At 39.5% G+C, this 22,916-nt stretch overlaps 1 protein-coding gene across 11 annotated transcripts in view; it reads left to right on the plus strand.

Moving 5' to 3' along the window:
* The window catches only part of TNRC6C (trinucleotide repeat containing adaptor 6C), a 177,013-nt gene that overhangs the window by 23,328 nt on the left and 130,769 nt on the right, over nt 1-22,916 (plus strand). For all 11 annotated transcript variants that reach the window (XM_070739827.1, XM_070739832.1, XM_070739828.1 and 8 more), the window contains exon 2: nt 13,938-14,034. In XM_070739827.1, coding sequence (XP_070595928.1) covers nt 13,972-14,034 — 63 coding nt within the window. In that variant the 5' untranslated portion in view covers nt 13,938-13,971. The remainder of the gene's footprint in view (nt 1-13,937; nt 14,035-22,916) is intronic.

Raw genomic sequence — 22,916 nt, forward strand, 5'->3', positions numbered from 1 at the left:
GGAGAGATATTTTTGTTCTACTTACAAGCCCAAATTCGAGATACAAGCGCCAAGGAGCTGTCTCCTGAAGCCAAACGCTAACTTCCGCGTTCAGCTTCAGGAGACAGCTGCGAAGCGGCGCACGTGTTTTAAAAGGTTGCAGCCGGCCTGGGGGGCTCGGGGGGGTGCTTGCAGCTTTCTTTCTTGCTCTTTTTCTTTCTCTCTTTTACCTTCCCTTCCTCTATTTCTTCTTTTCTTTCTCCTTCCCACCTTCTTCCCTCCCTCCCTCCCTTCACTCATTCCTCTCTTACTCTCCCCTTTCATAAGTTTCCTTGCTTCCTTCCTCTGTTCCTGTCCCTTCCCTCTTTCCTTCCTTCCCACCCTCCGTCCATTCATTCACCCATTCCTCTCTTGATCGCTTAAAGCCGGTCCCTGGTGCAAAAAGGGTTGGGGACCTCTGTCTTACAGGATTGGGTGGCAGAGAAGTTGAACATATGTAAATTTAAAAGTTTAAGAAAGTTTACAAGTTAAGTGAAAGAAACTTCATTATTCATTTAGATGTACATGTACATTTCTTCATTAAAAACATGTCTTTCTGCATAATTTAGACTAACTTTGTGAGTTTTTTGAGGGCTGGAACCAATTAAAATTATTTACATTAATTCCTATGGGGAAAAGTCGTTCGAGATAAGAGCTGCTCGACTTAAGAGCCCAGGTCCGGAACGAATTAAACTCGTATCTCGAGGTACCACTGTATAGTAGCAACAGTAATAAGAAAACAAGAAATAGTGGGTTTTAGTTATAACTAATTATTAATTGTGATTTTTAGTAACAACTACATAAAAATATCTTGATATGGTACTTTCCATGATTGATTGATTATGTACGAAAGGTAATTTTTGATTCCTAGAAACTGTATAGATAGATTTTTGTCCATACAAATCTCTCCCTCATCTGGTCTTTCAATAGTGCATTCATTGTCACAGTAACTGACCCCATTCACTTTGCTGCTGGTCATTCTCTTCTTTCTTTCCATCTTCCCCAGCATTAGAACCATCCCTAGGGAGGTTCTATTATATCCTCATATAATGTGTTCAAAGTAGGATAATTTGAGCACGGATATTTGTTCCTCAACTAGAAGCTCTGGGTTGATATTTTCAATGATCCATTTGTTTATTTTCCTGTCTGTCTCTAGTATTTTCAGAAATCTTCTCTAACCCATAGTTCAATAGCATTAATACGCTTCCTATTCTGCTTCTTCCAATTTCAACTTTTGCTTCCACAAAGTGTCACAGAGAATATATTTTCTTGCACATCATCTTCTAAATATGTGCTATTGGTATATAGTTTCTGACTGTATTTGCTACCTAATTCCCTAAGAGCAGATCTGTTTTTAGGAATAATCTTATTGAGGATGAATGGCCAATAAAAGCTGAATGTCTAACTATTCCCCTACTTAGGATCCAAAATACATGTAAGAAGATAATTTAAAAAAACAAATGTTTTTTTAATGTTTATTTGTGCCATATACAGTAGTTATATTAATTCTTTTTGGCTTTAAAAGACAGACGTCTAGATAAGAATGAGTCATTTTCTGAGCACTCTCCCTTCCCTTTGTGTCATTGGGAGAGGAGGGAAAAGCCAAGAAACTATATTTAAAAATATAACTACTATTAAATTAATTACTATTAAGAACTATTAAATTAATTGAGTTAAGTTTACTATCAAGTTAAATGATGCTAGAGAGAATATAAAATTATTATCTACAAAACTGCCTATAATGCTATGGTGTTAGCTTAGGATAAAAAAAGTTTGACTTTGAATTACCGTATTTTTCAGAGTATAAAATGCACCGGAGTATAAGAGGCACCTTAGTTTTGGGGGGACAAAAAAAAAAAAGACCTTTGCCTTCCAGGAATTTGCATATTTCTGGCCATGTGTGCCTGATCCCTATAAATAGCAAAGAATTGGAGAAATGTACATTATGGCAGTATATTAATCCCAGAAAGTTTTCTTAAATATAATCTCACCAACTCCTTCCAATTATTTAAATAGATCTACTCCAAACATGACCAAGTCAGGGTTTAACTCAGCTGCCTTATCTTAATACTAAAACAGGACACTGTTACCTTTCAGATTATACTTTTACAGATCTTTAAAATTGATGTGGCTTTCTGGAAGTATTCTCTGCTATTTAAAAGAAGATACAATAGCACTATGCCTCTTCAGATCAAGCATTTATTTTAAAAAGCTTCTTCATTTTGGTCAGTTAATAATAAAGCAGTCTTTAAAAAATAAATCTAATAATTTGAACATTTTATAGGCATTTATAGTTATTGACTTGCCTCCTTGCAGCACAAAACAAACAGCCAGTTTCAGCACAATATGATCCCTTCAGCAATTTGCCTCTGTACAGCTTTAGTTTCATTTTCATTTTAACATGTGAGCTTGCTGGCAATTTCAATCAATTAGCTGAGTATCAGGAGGCAGATAATCAGTGGCTTGTGCAAAGCAGGCTCTGCTGCTTTTTGATGCGAGGAAGTAAATTGCTAGCAGGGAGAGGCCAAAGAGTGGGGGTGAATGGGTGGGGTTACATTCCGTGTATAAGATGCACCCAAGTTTTTACCCTCTTTTTTGGGGTAAAAAAGTGTGTCTTATACTCCGAAAAATACAGTATCTTAAAGTTGTTATTTACACAATAATAACTTAGAAGTTCAAATAGATTCATTTTGGTTTTTCCCTGGAACACCATACAATAAAAAATGCAGGTGACTACTGCTCTGTTTTTGTCATAGAAAAATAATCTGTTTCCATGTCTTGTTATGGATTTATTATTTACCCTTGTCCCTTGAGAAATTCAGTCTGGTTCATAATAAGCATATCTGTAATCATTCGACAATTCCTGATATGGTCTATCCCTTTGCTCCAATGACCTCACCTTCCTCAAAACACAAATACAATGTGAAGGTCTGGAGAATGAAAGGTTTTTCATATACATTTGATTATAATAGCAGTTTGTTGCCCACAAAGAAGCAAAATGTGTATGTAGTAATGGGGGGGGGGGGAGGCAGAATAAAGTTTTCCCCTGCAAATAGCCATGCTACATTTGTATTCTGAAGAAATTGACATCATTTGAGTAATATCAGTGAGGTTAAAGTGTATTTGGAGCTCATATGGAGTACATGTTTCTTACCAGTAAATCTCTTAATAGAGTTACAAAATGTACATATTCTATGCTTAGTGGATTTGATGTTACAAGTAAATAAGACTCGGATTTTCTGTTCTATGGGTTCTTTGATTTATTTGCTGATTCAGTTCATTTTAGAGACTGTAAAAATGTAATATTCAATATTTAAGGTTTTGAAGGAGAATATGAGCATTATATTTTAACTATTGGATTTAAAGTTTTTATAAACTTAAATTTGATGATAATTAAAAATGCATTCAAATCTATTTTTGTAATCTAGTGAAATACGAAATTCTGGAATTTTCAGCAGAAATCATGTTCAGATATTTCAGTGAAAACTGAATTCTTAAATAACAATAAAAAGGCATTGTGGCTGTCTTCAAAAGAACATTAGAGAATTTTCCTTTTGAAGACAACCACAATGCCTTTTGTTTTTGTTTATTCTCTCCATCTGGATTTATTCTTAATAAACCTTTTGTTTAATAATCAATTTGGATAGAGTAAGTGGCTTAGTCCTAATGATTGCATATGTTTTCCATTGTCAGAAATAATATTCCTCTCAATACCATTTGTTAAAGAACGAGGAGAATGTTATTGCACTCACATCTCAGTTGCATGCTTCCCAAATGCATCTGGTTGGAAACAGCAGGAATAGAGTGGTTTACTATTAGAAGGATTGTGTGATGCTTTCAAATTCAGTTTCAGAAAGGTGCTTTAGAACCTTTTTACAACTCCTTCAAGCAGCCTAATTTTTCCCTAGGATAAAGTGGCAACAGTACAATGTAAGAAGAACATGTGGTTGCTTTAATAGACCCAGCAGTATCTTTCCAAGTTATTTACAAAAGCATACTGTAGGCCATTCAATAGTCTTTGGATTTGATCTAGCATGGCTGTTTCCATTTTATGTAATGCTATTATCTTTCTAAAGTTTTAGAAAGCACCGGAGTCTTAGACCCCATGACTTTAAGGGTTTGCCTATTAAAAATGTACAGAGAGCCAGATCAGAGCCATTAGGTACTGTCTCAATGAAGAAATTAAGAGTATTGATATATGTCTTGATGAAATGTATCTCGGTATGTTCTTTTTTTACTGTGAAGCAAGTTATGTCAGGTAGCCCAAGATAGATTACATTACAGTAGTCCAAGTGTGCATGGTAACGCTCAAGATAGAGATTCAGCTGATGCACGAATTGAAATTGGATAAAGGAAGTATGTCAAGCAGCCACCTGGGCTTTGCCATCTCAATTTATATACCATTACAAAATTGACCTGTATGCATCAGCCGATGAGGCCTTTGGCCAAAGGGTATTATAGAGAATAGTGGAAGACATCAATATGGCTCCACCTTATGAGAAGAGGCGTATCAGGTAAGACCAGTGCCCCTTTGCTGGGATTCAGCCTCTTCGTGTTTTATCCCATCCAGACTCTAGCAATCTCATGATACTCAGATAAGATATTGATAGCTTTCTCTACCTAGCATACTGATGATACTGCAGCCTGTACTGATAGATTACCTTTCCAACCACTTTTGTAGAAGTTAAAAAAAACAACAAATTTTGCCATAGCCCAGAGCAGCAACTGGCCAACTGATCTCCCCACTGTTTGAAACTATTAACCGGAACAACTCTAATGTGTCTAATAGTGACTAAGTCTTGACAATCTTTCCCAGAAAGAGTGAATTAGAAATGGAAGTAATAAGTGGCTATTTGAACAATAGGCAGTGAGACTTGTGTTTCTGGAATTGGTTAGAGTATCTTTTAAAATGTTTCATGTCTTTCTTTTTGCCTAGGTTTCTTTTCACAGACAATATTGGCTTACCTTTGTCAAATCCCCAGAATGCCATACCAGGATTTAGACCAGATTTAATAAGTTTGTGGACATCGAAACATTACAGTAATAGTTTTCCTAGAATCCTTCATTGCTGGTTACATGGGCTAGGTATTCAACTTATTTATAACAAAATACTTTTAGACCGCATTAAAATGTTTTAATATACTTTTATTTAATTTCATCCCTGTATTACAATATATTGATTTATTAGTAGAAAAAGGGACTGGAAAATTTCCCAAAATGCTCACACAATGGAGGTTGAAATAGGATGGTTGGAAGCTATATTCCGACCTATTGTTGAAAGCACTAAGGGGATAACAGTTGGCCCATTTGCTCACATCAGTTGGAAGCTGATAAATCTTTTTTGGAACATGGTAAGGCCACAACTGTCAGACACAGGAAATAAAATGGGCTGGATTTGCTGTAGAGTGCTGTATATGCACTGGCATGATCAGAATTTTTTCAGAATAGAGCATTGGCCTTGGCAACAAAGTCTTTAATAATTAATAATAATAATAATAATAATAATAATAATAATAATAATAATAATAATAATTTATTAGATTTGTATGCCGCCCCTCTCCAAGGACTCAATATCAAGAGAGATTTGCAGTATTGATTCCATAGCTGAAATCTATTAAATCTACTCTATATTGTCAGATCCCAAGGAGTAACTTTTCTCCTAAATATAGAATAGGCAGCAATTAGCCCAAAATATACACCTATATTACATATACATATAATTGGTTGCTAATTATGACCATCATACTGCCTATCTGTTTGAAGGTTGCCAAGAATTCCTAGAAGATGTTTCACCCTACATTTTTGTGAACTTGTATAGGGTCCAGTCCAGGGGTGTACTGCTAGCTACAGAGCAGCTGATGTTCTGCGTGCTGTAGCTCAGATCTGATGTGAAGCGGCTTACCAAATTCCTAAAAATTTAGCCATTAGCTCTTCCTAGCTGGTATGAGTTGCTTCTAGATCATCATTGATCCAATTGCATAATCATGCATGTGCAGGCCTCCCATTCAGGACTTTAATGGAAGTAATGTTCGGTTCCTATTGTTAAAAGAGAACTTGAAAGTGGACACCATGGAATGGTAGCATTATGCTTCAGATTCTTTGTGCTTTTGGATCACCATTTATCAATATCATGTGGCAAGAATATCAAAATTCTGGGACAAAATCACATTTCCCGCCCCCCCCCCCCCTCAGTCTCTCACATGACAAATAGAGAGATGTGTCTTCCATGCTGAAGCCTCCCCATATGGCAAAATAGAAATTAACTTGCTCCCTCATAGAAACAATTCTGTTTCAAAAAATTGTATCTCTAGCAATAGCATTATTTCTTTATTAACCGATTAACCCAGAAAGTTGCAGTTACACAATATCTCGTTTAACAACTATGGTGATTAACTTATAAGTGCAGGGAAGGTTACATTGTGACAGGGATGAAATGCTCCTAGTTCTCTTGCTTGTATGCACAGAGGGTAAAAGAACCCAAATGGAGGTGTCCAGGCAGGTGGACGGAGCCTCATGCTCCCTTCGCGACCAGTTGTCCGACGACTGATAGGCACAAGTGAACCAGAAACATTTTACCCCTGTCTCAATCATGTGGTGTCTTGCTTAATGACCATGCCACAACAATGGAGTTGCCATTCCCAGCCGTCTTGTTAAGTGAGAACTACATGCAGTTTAACAGATTATGAAAATAAGTATTTGTTACACCAATAGAGGACACAAATGTCCCTCCTCCAATGAAAACAAAAGCCAAAATGACTATGCAGAGTGCCAAGTATAATTCAGTGTTTTTCAAATCCATGTTTGATTTAAAATTTCCCTGTGCTATTGTATTGAAAATATAGAGAATAATCTCTCTTCCTAGCTAAGAAAGGAATTTTTTAAAAAATATTGAACTTTTTCAAGCAGTGTATATGGAACTTTGAGGAATAGAGGAAATTGCCAGCATATAAAAGTGCTGATTTGAAGTAATATTCTGAAAATCTAAGTGATGCCTGCTAGATATTATCAGAAAGACTCCTTGTTTCTTCTTCTACATCTTTTCTTGCACTTTTGAAATTATTATTATTAATGGATAATCTAATGCATAAAAAATTCCCTTGACTGGCAGAAATAACCAGTCTTATCTTGTAAATGCATATATATCTATGTAAGGGTAAGAATAATGTAAGAAAACATTCTACATATATTCATCAAAGCTCTGTGGAAACATTTCTTAAACTTCAAAGGCATAAAGTTTTTGCCTCCTTGTCCCTCAGTTGGTTATATAATTGCAGGGTTTGATATGCTAATTCCTTTCTCAATCACTTTTATAAAAAACTGAAACAAAATTGTCAAAAGCAACTAAGACCAGGGAGGCTTCAGGACAGACCATGCTACCAGGTGATTTAAGGCAGATAGAATTAATCTCACACACATTTTCTGCAACAGAGAAAAGTAGATTGCATTTTTCTTGGTGCTTTTCCATGGTGCTCTTGCTACCACAATCACCCTATAAGAGGAGAATCATAATCAGAGAAAAGGTTTGGCTCACTTGAGTACATTATTGCAGCTTATAGAGACTGCTGGCCTTGGCCTCTCCCTTTAAAAATGATGTTATCTCTCAATGTTCTTGGAAAAATCATATTCCTCAACAAACCATCTAAGGATAATTGTTGTGGGAAAAACTGAGAAGGGAGTGTTGTGTATTCTTCCTTGACTTCACAGATGATAATGGTGAGATATTAAATTGACATATAACTCAAGCTATGTAGTGCTACAAAGAGCACTTGGGTCATATTTCTTTCCATGTCATGATACGGTTATGCATCTCTTTCTTATTCTCTCTCTTCCTCTCTCTCTCCCTCCTCCTCTTATACACAGGAATATTTTCTTAAAATATGTAGGGAAAAGAAAAAAATGCACAAACTCTTTTGTGTCTAGAATTTATGTTAGCATCTTTTATTTCTTGTAAAGAGCAAAGGTGATCTTTTATTTAAGTAAAACAAATATTTCCAAATATTAGCATTCTGTGCTCAATTTCTCCATATCTATATTTAAACATTCAACTAATATATTCTAGTTGATTAAAATTTATAATTGATGCTTACCACGTCCCGTCCAAATCATTTGAGTCTGTGCTTTCCAACTTGAGTCAGATGTCACTTATCAGATTCACTTATCCTCATTTTTTTTTTACCCATTTATGCCATAGGTAGTATGGCAAGATAGTTCTTGCTTTCTGACCACTTGTTAGGTGACCATTTGAAGTTGTGATAGAGATGTGCAAGTGGTACTTACGAACATTCTTTAAAACGCCAACACTTGTAGCACCTCTATAGTCATGTAATCGCAATTTGGATCCCTGGCAACCAGCTCATACTTATGCCAGTTGGAAGCATCCCTCAGTCATGTGATCACCATTTGCAACTCATTTATTTTGCTGGGGGGAAACTGCCAGAGAATGTCACTAGTCATTCTATTCAGTTCTCCTGACCTTTCTGCATTTGCACCCTGCCAATTTTCTTCAGCCCCTGGCCCTCCTGTATTTGCACCCAGCATGCACCAGGCTCCAAGACATCCTGCAGCTTCTCTGTCTTCCTTGTAGCACCCCATGTTGCTTACCGTGCAACCCACTCTAACTCTTAAAGTTACAGTGGCAATCTGGATTGCTGTAATTGTATGCCTGAAAGACCTTGGGAGATTCTTTTAGTGTAGCTTCAGAGTAAAGTAGAATTAGCTCATCTGCTTGTATTTCCTACCTGGTCTACTTAATAAGTTTAATATCAATCTTGCATATCTCAGAATCTTTTCTAAAGAAATGAATTTCAGGAATGGCCACAGATCCTCAAAAAATTCCACTACCCACCGAGCATTTGGAAGCAGTGTTGTTGCAGTACCAACATTAAGTGGATACACGGATGACCAATTTTCAGAATGCCATGTTACAACTAACAGAAGAGCTGGGCCAGAATTTGCCCCAATCCGTGGAGTTTTAACAAATTACAACTTTGCCAATATTTTTCTAGATTTGATCACTGATCTTCCCTCAAGGGATATACTAACATATCGGTAATGATAGATTTATTTACCAAGTTGGCTCATTTTATTTCTTGTAAGGGTTCCCTAATGACCTAGGAAACAGGTATATTTTTAGATATAGAGCAGTAGTTTCCAACCTTTTTGGCACTAGGGACTACTTTCATGGAAGACATTTTTTCTGCAGACAGGTGGGGTGGGTAGTGGTGATGGTTTCGGTTTTGCTCATTCGCCCACCAGTCACTTCCAGCTGTGTAGCCCAGTTCCTAACAGGCCACGGACTGGTAGAAGTCTGAGGATTAGAGAATTGGATACCATTTCAGACCAAGGAAGGCATTTACTTCCAAATTTTGGATGACTATCTTGTGCTTATTATATATTAAAATTTATTTGTTTTCCTTGCAACTTTGGGAGTCCAATGGTGAATTTGAGAAATTTAATCAATTATTGCAGCAATATTTAAATGCTTCATACCAGCAAGACAACTGGACTGATCTTGTATCTCTTGCTGAATTATCTTACGAGAATGCAAAACACACTTTTGTCTGTCAGTCCCTGGCATTCTGGTAAACAAGGAGGAAGCATACAAGGTGGAAATACTAGACTCCAGACACATAGGGAGGCAGCCTGAATACTTGATACAGTGGAAGGACTTCCCAGAGTTGGAGAAGTCATGGGAGGCAGCAGTGGATGTCCATGCTTAGCAGTTAGTGCACATCTTTAATGAACAATACCCTAACAAATCCTGTTTCTGTCAACTACTAGCCTTGCAGGACTTAAGTGCTGACAAAGATGAACAGGGAATTCAGTAAGGTAGGGTTACTTTGGCGATAATAAGAAACCAAGTAGAGGATATGGAAAATGAACCAGTTCCTTCCACATCAATCAGGCAGGTCATGAGGTGGGAAGACCAACAGATTTCCAATGGAGGGATGACTGTCACCTTTATAGGCTCAGCTGATTTATAGATAGCCTTGTGTGATCTTGAGGAGTTAGTAGCAAAAGAGGGAAATGACAGTGACCTTTCAGTCTCATAGCCCAGTTTCTCCTGAAAACTCGGGAGGAACGAAAAAACCTGAAGGAGAGAATAATGGACCATGGAAAAATGGGCCTAGACAATGATTAGATATGAGGCAGTGTAGCCTTGGATAGTGGGCAGGACAAGAGGTTCAGAAAAGATTCAGAAAAGACAGCAGCAGAATTGTGCTTTCAGACTTGCAAAATTTTGTTGAGGTCATCTGCCAGTTGCAGGGAAGGAGCATGGTAAAGCGTGCTGGGCCTCTCGATGACCTTTTTGGTCCCAGGAGACTGTAGGCAGGCCTACTAGGTCCAAAACTGGGTGTGGGTGGTCCTGTGTGCATGCACAGGGGGTGTGTGTGTGTGGGTCACATGTGTATGCGTGGGGGAGTAGGGACATGCACGCAAGCGCAGGCCTGCCTCTACATTGCATTATGGGTGCCGGCACGCACAAGCAATGTCGTACGCACATGTGCACTTTGGAACACAACAACAAAAAGGTTAGCCATCACTGGTATATATGAATTGATAAACTGCCATTTGAAGTTAAAGGGTGTTAATCATTTACTTCCAAACTCTCTCAGTTCAAGTGTAATAATACTTTAAAAAACTGCATATTATACATCTTCTCATAAGTAAAACTAAGTACATCTAAAATTCTTAGTTATGCAATCTTTAACAAAAAACATGTTTTGAATTATATGTTTCCTTGTATTTTGTTTGTGTTCCCCTTTGAAAAATCAAGCTGTAATTGAATAAAAAGATAATGGATTTTTGAACATTTTTAAAAAAATCCCTGTTTATAGTTAAGTTCATGGCTGCTGTCAGTATAACAGCATAATTCACAGTTTATTGATTTTGGTTGCTCAGAGCTGTGGTACAGGGTCAAAAGTTTCATCTGCTATCACAACAGGTCAGGATTTTTTGCCCTGGATATTTGACACTGAGTGAAATTGGCAGGAGAATGATAGACTGCCTATTTTCCCAATTTTGCCAATGTACAAACTCTAGCACAATGCCCACGAGACAAAGAGTTTTGTTGTTATCAGCCAGGAAAAAGTTGAGAAATGAGCTGGGACAGTTCCTATTGAAAAGCAACATAGTAATATGCTGTGAAGAATTTTTTTTATAATTCTGCTTTGAAGAAATTCTAATTTTAAGATTTAGCTTAATCCAAATACGTAATAATTATTAAGTCAAAATTGTGTTATTTAAATTAACTTCAATATAAGTTATTAATTAATTTATCAGTATGTATCCCTTTTGAATCCAAACTGAAAAAAACAAATTAATTTATTTCCTATAACCGTGACGGTGACCCTATGCCATGCGTGTCTCAGGTGGCATGCGGAATCATATCTGCTGGCATGCGAGCCATTGCCCTAGCTCAGCTCCAGCATGCATGTGCTGGTTTTTGGCTTACACAGATTCTGGGAGGGCTATTCATTCTCCCGAGGTACCAGGGAAGCCTCTAGAGCAGTGATGGTAAACCTATGGCATGGGTGCCACTGGTGGCACACATAACCATATTTGTTGGCACGCAAGCTGTTGCCCTAGCTCAGCTCCAACATGCATGTGTGTGCTAATCAGCAGACTTTTGGCTCACACAGATGCTCTGGGACGGCATTTTTAACTTCCAGAGAGCCTCTAGGGGGATGGGGGAGGGCGTTTTTACCTTCCCCGGCTCCAGGGAAGCTTTTGGAACCTGGGGAGGGTGAAAGCAAGCCTACTGGGCTCACCAGAAGTTGGGAAACAGGCCGTTTCTGGCCTCCAGAGGGCCTCCAGAAGGGTGTGGGAAGCTGTTTTCTCCCTCCCAAGGCATTGAATTATGGATGTGGGCACTCGCACATGCGCACGCCCACGCTTTTTCGGCACCTGAGGAAAAAAGGTTCGCCATCACTGCTCTAGTGCCTGAGGAGGGCCAAAAATGGGCCCACCAGAAGTTGGGAAATGGGCTGTTTCTGGCCCCCAGAGGGCCTCCAACTGACAAGGGAGGCCATTTTCACCTTCCCCAGGCTCCAAGGAAGCCTCTGGAACCTGGGGAAGGTGAAAAACAGGCCTACCGGACTCACATGAAGTCAGAAAATGGGAGAGCAGGGAGGTCATGCACATGTGCATTGGGTGGGGTAGAGCAGGGGGTTGTGCGTGTATGCGCAGGGGGCGTGGCATGTGGAGGGCATTGAATTATGGGTGTAGGCATGTGTATGTGTGCTATCGTGCACTCATGCACGCTTTTGGCACCCAAGGAAAAAAAGGTTCACCATCACTGTCCTATAAGATACCTAAGGTTTCCATGAAATCTGTTTTGGTGTAGTACAATACAGACCGGGGATTATTGCTGCTAGGAAATATCTTTCTGCCAATGTTAGTTTATAGTTTGGGTTTTTTTTGGTAATATAATGCTTGCCTATTTTCAAACACATATGTATATTATAATGCAGGGTTAAAATATTATTAAAATAAGAGACTGTTTGCTCATTATGCAAATTGACTGTGCAATGGACTTTGCTTAAAGATAATTTACAAAGAAGTTATAAGTAAGTTGGGAAGTGCCTGGCAGGAGGGGAACAAAGTATCCAATCCTCTGGCAGATGATGATCTATAAAAGGAATGATAGTGCTGTCTTGGATAGAGTTTATAATAAAGCATGAATTGTTGCTGGTTCTTAAATTGATTTTCCAATCTACATCCTTCCTACTGCCACTCTTTTGGGTACTTTTGAAATTAGCCTTTTCTAATTACAATAGACATTCTGTTTTTTATTTTATTTACACTTCCTGCAAGATTTACATTTCCGGCACACTGGAATCAGCTATGATTTTTGCCAAGATTTCTGACTTCCACCTCATCTCAATTTATAATTGTTTTGTTCCATATTTTTTTTAACTTAGGCTTTTACAGTATATGAAGCAACAGAATCAGACCCAAACAGCAAACTGGAACACATAACCTCTAATTCTGTCCAAATTAAATTACACTATTGGATGCAGATTAGGGATTTTGGCATAATTTTCCCTTTTTTTACATTTTTTAAAATATAATTTGATGATTTGATAATTTCATGATCAAACTTATTTATTTTTAAGTGAGTATTTAAGGAGATGCTTTATGCAAAGGAAGTTAGTAAATAGGAAGAAAAGTTTGTTAATCTGTTTTTTTCTGTTTTGTAGACAAAGTATAAAAAAACTACAGCCATATACTAAATAAATAAATAATAAAATAACAGAACATATAATTGGTATGCATTTGCTTGTAAAAATTACACTTAAAAAAAATAAATTTAAATACTGTAAATGGGGAAAAGTAAATAATGTTTACAGGCAAAGAATATTTGATTCAACCTCCCAAAAGATTATCAAAAAGGTCCTAACATCTTTTGTTTTATATATTAATCATTGTTCCATTAATCTCTTCCTGCCCAGAGATTTTTCATTAAAAATTAAATATAAATATAATGTTTCAAAGCGGTGTTAGATATACAGTAGTCTTTTTGCAGTCCTTAGAATCAATGAAATACTCATAACTCTTTTGATTTCTTCTAATTGTTTTAGAGAAACAGAGGTACATTTAGAGCTACATTAATTTTGAGAGCCACAGAAGCAATTCTGGTTTATATCTTTGTTTTTTAAATACACTGGTGTAATTAAACCTGGTTTTATAATGTTTCATTAGTGTTCAGTTAGTAACTACAAGTAAAATAAATGGCAGCAGTGTAATATGTAAGAAGTATTTCATATATGATTGTTAATTTAAATTGATGTTGATTTAAATTCTGTGATGGAAGTAATTTAAATATATGATGGCAGATAATTTTAGTGTCTACTGTAAATCAGGCTTCCCTGATTTATCTAATTGTCTAAAGAGCTTCTATTCTTTTTTATAAATAGGGAAAAAGAACAAACACAAGAAGAGGAACATTTGATGGAAGAAAAGAAAAAGAAAAAGCAGGAAGAAAAGAAAAAGAAGGAAGGTGCTCAGAAAAAGGTTTGTTAAGATCTCAGTTATATAATTTAACACTTAGCCAATTTCATTAGTGTGAGTTGGAAAAAAAATATTTTGTTGAGAAATATAGTCTAATTAGGTTTCATCATTTGTAAAAAGTACCAAACTTTATGCATAAGTTTGTTCTTATTTTAATTGCTTCAGACTATTATATTCTACTACAAGCAGATTTCCTCCTGGCCTGATCAAATGTTTTTATTAAAGCAAAGATTAAGTAGTCTATGAACAGTAGGTAAACATTACCATCTGAAGTAATTCCCGGGTGAGTTACATATTTCAGAATCATAACAAAAGTCTTTGAACACTTAGAGGTTATGTGGCTTCTAATATTCCATAACATTCTGTAACCAGTAGATTTTATTTATTAACAAATATTATTTTCAGGTAATACTTTTTTTCAGAACAAATATATTACAATGACCACAGGTGATATTGCTCTCTTAACTTGTAAATTTAGCTTTTATAATTTTGATTTTTATAGTATTTAGTTAAAGGTGCTACTGTACTCTAATTTGAGGTCTGGAAACCATAATTTTCTATAAATTTATTTATTATTTATTTATTATTTAGAGTTCTATTCTGCATTTCTCCGTAGACTCGGGGTGGCTCACTACAAAGATAAATTCAACAACAGAACATATAAGAAATCTAAATTTAAAATGTAGTCTAAACCCCAGTCCTTAAAAACAGTTATCCACATTCATCCCATCATAAATTATACATTCATATGGTCAGCCAGAATTAGCACTCAATGGCCCCAGGCCTGCCCACAAAGGTGAGTTTTTAAAGCCTTGGAGAAGGCCAAGAGGGTGGGGGCTGTATGAATTTCTGGAGGGAGTGGTTTCTAAGGGGCCGGAGCTGCCAAAAAGAAGGCTCTTCTGCTAGGCCCCACCAGATGGCATTGCCTAGCTGATGGGACCTTGAGAAGGCCAACTCTGTGTGACCTGACCAGCTGCTGGGATACATGGGGCAGAAGACGGTCCTGTAAGTAATCTGGTCCTAAGCCATGTAGGGCATTATAGCTCATAACCAACACTTTAAATTGCGTCCAGAGACCAATTGGTAGCCAATGTAGCTCACGGAGTGATGGTGGGACGTGGGCATAACTTGGAAGGCCCATGACAATTCGTGTGGCTGCATTTTGCACTACCTTCAGTCTCCGAATGTTCTTCAAACATTCTTCATGTAGAGAGCATTGCAGTAATCGAACTTCGAGGTGATGAGGGTATGAGTGACTGTGAGAAGAGACTCCCTGCCCAAATAGTCTGTTGTGTGTATGTATATATACAATAGCGTGGTCCCTGTCTGGTTCAGAATTTAAGAAAACAAGATGTAGCATTAATGGTAAAACTATCAGATCAGGTCAGAGATTAGGCTTTGTTGTACAGGGTTCAAGTCTGAAAATTAAACTGTCATGAACATTATTTTGATATTTAACTGGACTCAAAAATGTTTAAATATTAGAAAAACTTGAACTTTATTCACATTCAAGTTTGGCTGATTAAAGCTAGTTGAATGAATCAGCTACTTAAAACTGATAACCTATTATTGAGTACAGTGGTACCTCAAGATACGAACCCCTCGTCTTACGAACAACTCGTGATACGAACCCGGGGTTCAGAAAAATTTTGCCTCTTCTTACGAACTTTTTTCGAGTTACGAACCGGCGTTCGGAGACTGTTGGGAAGCCGCGCGGCTGTTTTAAAAGGTGACAGCCGGGCGGCGGGGCTTCCCAGAAGCCTCCCGAACGCCGGTTCGTAACTCGAACAAAGTTCGTAAGAAGAGGCAAAATTTTTCTGAACCCCGGGTTCGGTTCGGGAGGTTGCTGGGAAGCCCCCCAGCCCAGCTGTCACCTTTTAAAACAGCCGCGCGGCTTCCCAGCAGTAGCCGAAAGCCGTTTTTTTGCGGGGTTTTTTTTGGTTGCACGGATTAATTGACTTTACATTGTTTCCTATGGGAAACAATGTGTCGTCTTACGAACCTTTCGTCTTACGAACCTCCTCCTTGCACCAATTAAGTTCGTATCATGAGATATTACTGTATATCTTAATTGCAAAGTAGACTATTATTCATAACGTACTTTACCAAACGTCCCTGCACTCCTTCCTTTACTTGGCATTTAGGATTAAATTGAATTGACATTGACATTCTTGCAAGCTTGAAGTCTGTGTGTCTATGTTGGGATCAGAGTAAAATACTGAATTGTCAGTATGGAATGAGTCCATCAGTTTCTCCATCTTGGGTGGAGTCAGCATTCAGGATGGAGTTGTCCTCGTCCACTCAGAATGAAGCCTAAGTTTGTTACTTTTTGCAGGATCTGCCCCCCTAGGACCCAGCTTTGATTCAGTCCTCAAACTAGACAGTCGTGGCTATTTGGGTCTCCCGTCCTGAATGCGTATTTTCCTCTCTCTTCTGTATCTGATTTGGACTGTTTCTTCATATTGTGAGTCTTCGCCCAAAGCCTCAGCAACATTTGAGGCACTTGGGCATTTTGCCAGTTGAGCTTTGGCTCCTGCCACAGCAGCAGTGTTTCAGCCTTTTGACATTGACCGTGCAGGGCTTGCCCTGGTCTGTCATTGGAGTGGTGTGCTCACCAAAGCTGAGGCAGCTCGGACATTAAGGGGTGGCATGGACTTAGCAGTAACAGCTCCCAGCCATAGTTATACTGGGTGGCAGGAATTAGTGACTTTTATTATCGGGTCTGCCATTAGAGTGCCGTGCCCAGTCACCCTAACCCCTATTATTGGACTGTATTAAAAAAGGCCATCTTAAAAGCCACTGGACTGTATGTAAGACAAATAACTAAAGGTAAAAGGAAGAAGAAACCGCTAAGGTTTAGCAATGATGTAAGGGCTATAGTCAATGAAAAAAAGGCTGCCTACAGGAGGTATAAAGAGTCTGGAAGTATAGCTGATAGAGAGGTGTATAAAATGAGACAGAAGGAGGCGAAACAGATAATATATGCTGCTAAAGCCTCAAAAGAGGAAGAAATTGCCAAATCTGTAAAGAAGGGGGATAAAACCTTCTTCAGATATATTAGTGATAAGAAGAAGAAAAACTGCGGCATCACGAAGCTCAGTACCGGGAATAATACATGCATTAATGGGAATAAGGAGATCGCTGACCATTTCAATAGCTACTTCTGTTCAGTTTTCTCAAAAGACACCTTACAAAATAATACTATAGAGGGATATAGCATTGCTTCCAGCTGTATGGATTCAGCTCCAGTGATCTTAGAAGCCGATGTCTTAGAAGAACTTGAACGATTAAAGATAAATAAGGCAATGGGTCCAGATGGCATCCACCCCAGAGTTCTTAAAGAACTCAGATCTGTCATTGCTACCCCCCTGACTGATTTGTTTAACCAATCCTTGTTAACAGGAGAAGTTCCTGAGGATTGGAGAATGGCCAGTGTTGTGCCTATCCACAAGAAGGGCAGTAGAGAAGAAGCTGGTAACTACAGGCCAGTTAGCTTGACATCAGTTGTAGTTAAAATGATGGAGACTCTACTCAAAAAGAGGATAAATCAGCACCTAAAAAACAATAACTTATTGGACCCAAATCAGCATGGCTTTACTGAAGGCAAATCATGTCAGACTAATCTCATTGATTTCTTTGACTATGTCACAAAGGTGTTGGATAAAGGTGGTGCCGTGGATATTGCCTACCTGGACTTCAGCAAAGCCTTTGATATTGTTCCACATAAAGAGCTGATAGATAAATTAGTGAAGATTGGACTTAATCCCTGGATAGTTCAATGGATTTGCAGCTGGCTAAAGCGTAGACATCAGAGAGTTATTGTTAACGGCAAGTATTCTGAGCAGAGTCAGGTTACAAGCGGTGTGCCACAAGGGTCTGTTCTGGGTCCTATTCTTTTTAATATGTTTGTGAGTGACATAGGGGAAGGTTTGGTAGGGAAGGTTTGCCTATTTGCCGATGACTCTAAAGTGTGCAATAGGGTTGATATTCCTGGAGGCGTCTGTAATATGGTAAATGATTTAGCTTTACTAGATAAATGGTCAAAGCAATGGAAACTGCAGTTTAATGTTTCCAAATGTAAAATAATGCACTTGGGGAAAAGGAATCCTCAATCTGAGTATTGTATTGGCAGTTCTGTGTTAGCAAATACTTCAGAAGAAAAGGATTTAGGGGTAGTGATTTCTGACAGTCTCAAAAGGGGTGAACAGTGCAGTCAGGCGGTAGGGAAAGCAAGTAGGATGCTTGGCTGCATAGCTAGAGGTATAACAAGCAGGGAGAGGGAGATTATGATCCCGCTATATAGAATGCTGGTGACACCACATTTGGAATACTGTGTTCAGTTCTGGAGACCTCACCTACAAAAAGATATTGACAAAATTGAACGGGTCCAAAGACGGGCTACAAGAATGGTGGAAGGTCTTAAGCATAAAACGTATCAGGAAAGACTTAATGAACTCTATCTGTATAGTCTGGAGGACAGAAGGAAAAGGGGGGACATGATTGAAACATTTAAATATATTAAAGGGTTAAATAAGGTCCAGGAGGGAAGTGTTTTTAATAGGAAAGTGAACACAAGAACAAGGGGACACAATCTGAAGTTAGTTGGGGGAAAGATCAAAAGCAACATGAGAAAATATTATTTTACTGAAAGAGTAGTAGATCCTTGGAACAAACTTCCAGCAAACGTGGTAGATAAATCCACAGTAACTGAATTTAAACATGCCTGGGATAAACATACCATATATCCTTCCTAAGATAAAATACAGAAAATAGTATAAGGGCAGACTAGATGGACTACGAGGTCTTTTTCTGCCGTCAGACTTCTATGTTGCTATGTTTCTATGTTCTTCTTGGAACTTCCTCTTGCTTTTGCCACTGCCACTGCCACTTCCCACCTTCTCTTTGCCAGCTTGAGGAAAAGGACTGATCAGTCACTAGATCACATGCTTGCACAGCCTCCTCAATTGATTCTTGACTGGAACTTTTGTCTCTGAGCTCTATTAGCTCGGCAAGCTAGCCAGAGCCCTCAACATCAGTTCTTCATAGGTGCCTGGACCACACAGGGCTTGCTCTAGTCAGCACCAGCGGCTTCCTGGCTCCCCTCCAGTCCACCTTTTTCAACTGACAGTTGCAGTGGCCATTTTGTTCAGCTGTTGGTCAGGCTTTCAAAATGGTGGTCGGCGATTCAGTCAGACAAGCCGCAGGGCAAACAGCTGCATAAAACAAATTGCCAAGCTCCAGAAAAGGAACAACCTGGACCCTCTATCTAGGTTGTAGATGACTCCTTCCATGGTTCCTGTGGCTATAGGGCCATGAAGAGAGTGGAACAAGTAGAGGCTTTGTAGCCAGGCGGAGAACCGTGACTCCTCTCTCCTCCATGATCAAAGCTCCTCTTCTAGGACCCAGGAGATTGAGTTCATGGCCTCACGACTGCCGAGGGAGCAGTTGTCTCTAGGGGCCATACAGACATTTGAGGGTCAGGTGGCTTTTCAAGACCTACTCTGCCTCTGATCCCTGAAACTTTTTTGGGTTTGGGGGTTCCAGTCCTGTCTTCTACATCTGGGTCCCCATCTGCAGTGGCCCCAAGTCCTCTGGACCCTGCAGACCTGCAAATGTTGATGGTGGCTACAGTGCAATTCTTGGGCAGTTCTGCACTAATGAGTTCCCAGAGGTCCCTCCTCAGACCTGGTGTCAATACTCAACAACACAGTCCAGACTGCTACCCAGATGGGTCAGATGTTGACAGCAGAGAACCTTTGATGGGCTTAGACCGGGGGGGGGGGATTATGAGCTGTCAAGAGGACAAAGATATACTGCCGCTTTGGCCCACTTTCCCCCAGGTCTTTTAAAGTCCTTTTTCTACAAGGGCCATGTGGCCGCTGGTTTAGACAGGGTTGTCTCCTTCCATCATTGATTTGGAATCTCAGCAACTTAATCCACTGTTTGCAGACTTCACGCCAGAAGTGGACATTGTGCCGGCTCCACAGCTATTTTGGCACAATATCCAACAACAGTGGCCGGCTCCGGCATCGGGGCTCATGCCATCTTCAGTTGACCACAAGCATTTAAATGTGGCCCTGGAGTTGGCCTCTCTTCTAAATGTGCCTGCTGTTGACGCTCCGGTCATGCCTTTCATGCACTGACTGCCATGCTGGTCAAATCGGAGGATCTATTTCAGCTGAAAACAAAAGAACTGAACAGGCCCTCATGAAGGTTCATCAGGTGGCTGCCTAGGTGGTTCAGGCATCTTCATTAGCCTCCTTTTTTGCACACTCTTCCTTGATTTGGTTATGACTTATTCAGATAGAAATCATGGCATCTAACATGCAGGTGCAACACAACATTAATAAACTTTTTGCGGCTATTCAGTTTGTGGTGGATGCCACCCTCCATGCGTCACATTTTGCCTCCAAGGCAATAGCAGCCTTGGTGGTAGTGAGGTGCATGCATTGGCTCCGCCAGTGGCTAATGGACACCCACTACAAGTGGTGTTTGGCTTCCGCTCCATTCTGAGCTCAAAATCTCTTTGGAGAAGCTCTGGACTTGATTCGAATCAAAACTCAGAACAGGAGAAAAATGCTGCTGTCTCTATCTAGGAAGGGCAATTTCCACCAGTCTCCTGATTCCCCGTGGCCCTTTCAGGTCCCTGACCAGGGCTTCAGCTTTTCCTGGTCATAAAGTTGGTATGGATCTATGCAGTTTCAGGATAGATCCGGGAAGAGGAAGCAGTTCAAGTGATGTTTCAGAGGTGGAGGATGGGGTTGCTCCTTCCATCACCCTCATTAGTGTTCCTGGTGACCCCCCCCCCAAAGGTGGTCATCTGACTCTCTTCTGCGGTGTGGGAATGAACCACCCAGGATAGGTGGGTCCTCTGGAATTCCTTTCCATTCCCACAAGGTTTTTCATCTGATGTCCTATTTCCAAAGTGCCCTCAAAGAAAGCCTTTATGGATCTGGCTGTCCAACACCTGCTGGGCATTTGAGCCATCCAGCAGGTACCTCAGGATCAAATAGGGCAGGGGTTTTATTCCATTCTTTTTGTAGACCCCAAATCCTCGGGGAATGGAGGGCAATTCTGTATCTTTTAGGCATCTGAACTGATATATTAAATATAGTTGGTGCAAATGCATTCATTGTAGTCTATCCTGCAGTGTGTTTCCTCGCCTTCCTGGACCTGACTGAACCCTACCTGCACATATTGATTATTCATCTTTATTGACAATATCTCCAGTTTTGCTATGCAGGTAGGCATTTCCAGTATTGGGGCCCCCCTTTACCCTTTCCTCCACCCCCCAGTTTTCATGAAGGTATTCACAGCTGTGGAAGCTCACCTTAAGTCCTTAGCCATGCGTGCCCAGTGTTATCTGGATGATACTTTGGCACAGGTGACTTGGGGCCACTTGCAGTGCATCATATCCAAGTAACCATCTCCACTCTGAGATAGCATGGGTTTTCTATCAATTTGGACAAGAGTCGCCCTGCTTCATCTGGGGACTGTTATAGATTCCTTAGAGTGTAGGGTTTCCCTCTCCCAGGAGAGTCAAGAAAGCATCAAGAGTCTTGTCATCAGGTCCAACATGAGTGTAGGGTCTCTCCAACTTTCCTGTCCACTCTCTTGGGGAAGATGATTTCATGCATTGTCATCAATCCTTTGGCATGCCGACACTCTAGGGATCTTCAATAGTTCCTTTTGCCCTTCTTGAGAATGGGCACAGCACTTTGATGTCCAGAGTCCTTGTCCCTCTAGAGGTTCCCTGCTCCTCTCCTGGTGGCGCTCACCGGTAGCCTGCTGGGGCTGCCTTTTCCAGGATCCACATAGGGTGATTGTCACTACAGATACAAGCCTGAGTGGTTGGGGGGCCCACTCACAAGGACAGATGGCTCAGGGCCAGTGGTTGTCAGCAGAGTCCAGGTGTTTAATCAGTTGGCTGGGACTTTGAGCAGTGTTTTTGGTCCACAGACATTTCCAACGATTCTTAGCCGGCAGCCATGTTCTCATCCTAAAAGACAATTCTACGACCAAGGCCCATGTGAACTGGCAGGGCAGCACTTGTTCAAGGACGCTGATGTGAGCAGCAATGAAGCTGGGACTGTGGGCAGAGAGACACCTTCTCTCACTTTCGGTGGACCATATCTCTGGGATTTCCAATACCCAAGGGAACTGGCTCAGTCAGACAGCGGTGACCATGCAGAGTGGTGCCTCCACCTGTCCATTTTCTGTGACATCACTTTGGCATTGAATTACCAGTTTGAACATTTCTGAAAATAATGAAAGGAAAATTGAACTGAAAACATTGATGCTTATTTGTTTATTTTGCACATAAAAGCCCCCCCCCTGCTGTGTTCACTTATTTCAATTTATATAAAAATTATGCTGTTAATTTCAAAACTACATACTTTTTAGTAAAATGGATTTCTTTCATAAAATTAGTTGTCTAGCTACCATGTGCTTGCTTTTCAAAAGGATATTCCAAATATTTCTACCCAAATCTATATAAAAAGTGAAAATAATGGCACACAGCAAGGCCGAGGGGGGTGGCCCTTTTGTGAGCAAAATAAATAAATAAGCATCATTTTTTCCGTTCATTTTTATTTTTCTTATGATCAGGAATCAAAACTTTTGGGGGGAAATTCTTTAGAGATTTGTAGCCTAAAAAAATATAAACTGACACAAAATGCTCAAAAAATGGCGGGGGCCTTTTTGATCAAAATTAAAATATAAGCATCAATTTTTTTCAGTTCAATTTTCATATCAGTATGTTCAGAAATGTTCAAACTAGTTTCCCAGTGAAAACAGTTTTCAAAAAGACCAAATATATATATTTTGGTCCAGGTCGTATACGACCTGAAACAGACTCAACATGAATTTTTTTGTCCAGAAAAAAG

Source organism: Erythrolamprus reginae, chromosome 2, assembly GCF_031021105.1.
Source record: "Erythrolamprus reginae isolate rEryReg1 chromosome 2, rEryReg1.hap1, whole genome shotgun sequence".
NCBI classification, from domain to species: Eukaryota; Metazoa; Chordata; class Lepidosauria; order Squamata; family Dipsadidae; genus Erythrolamprus; species Erythrolamprus reginae.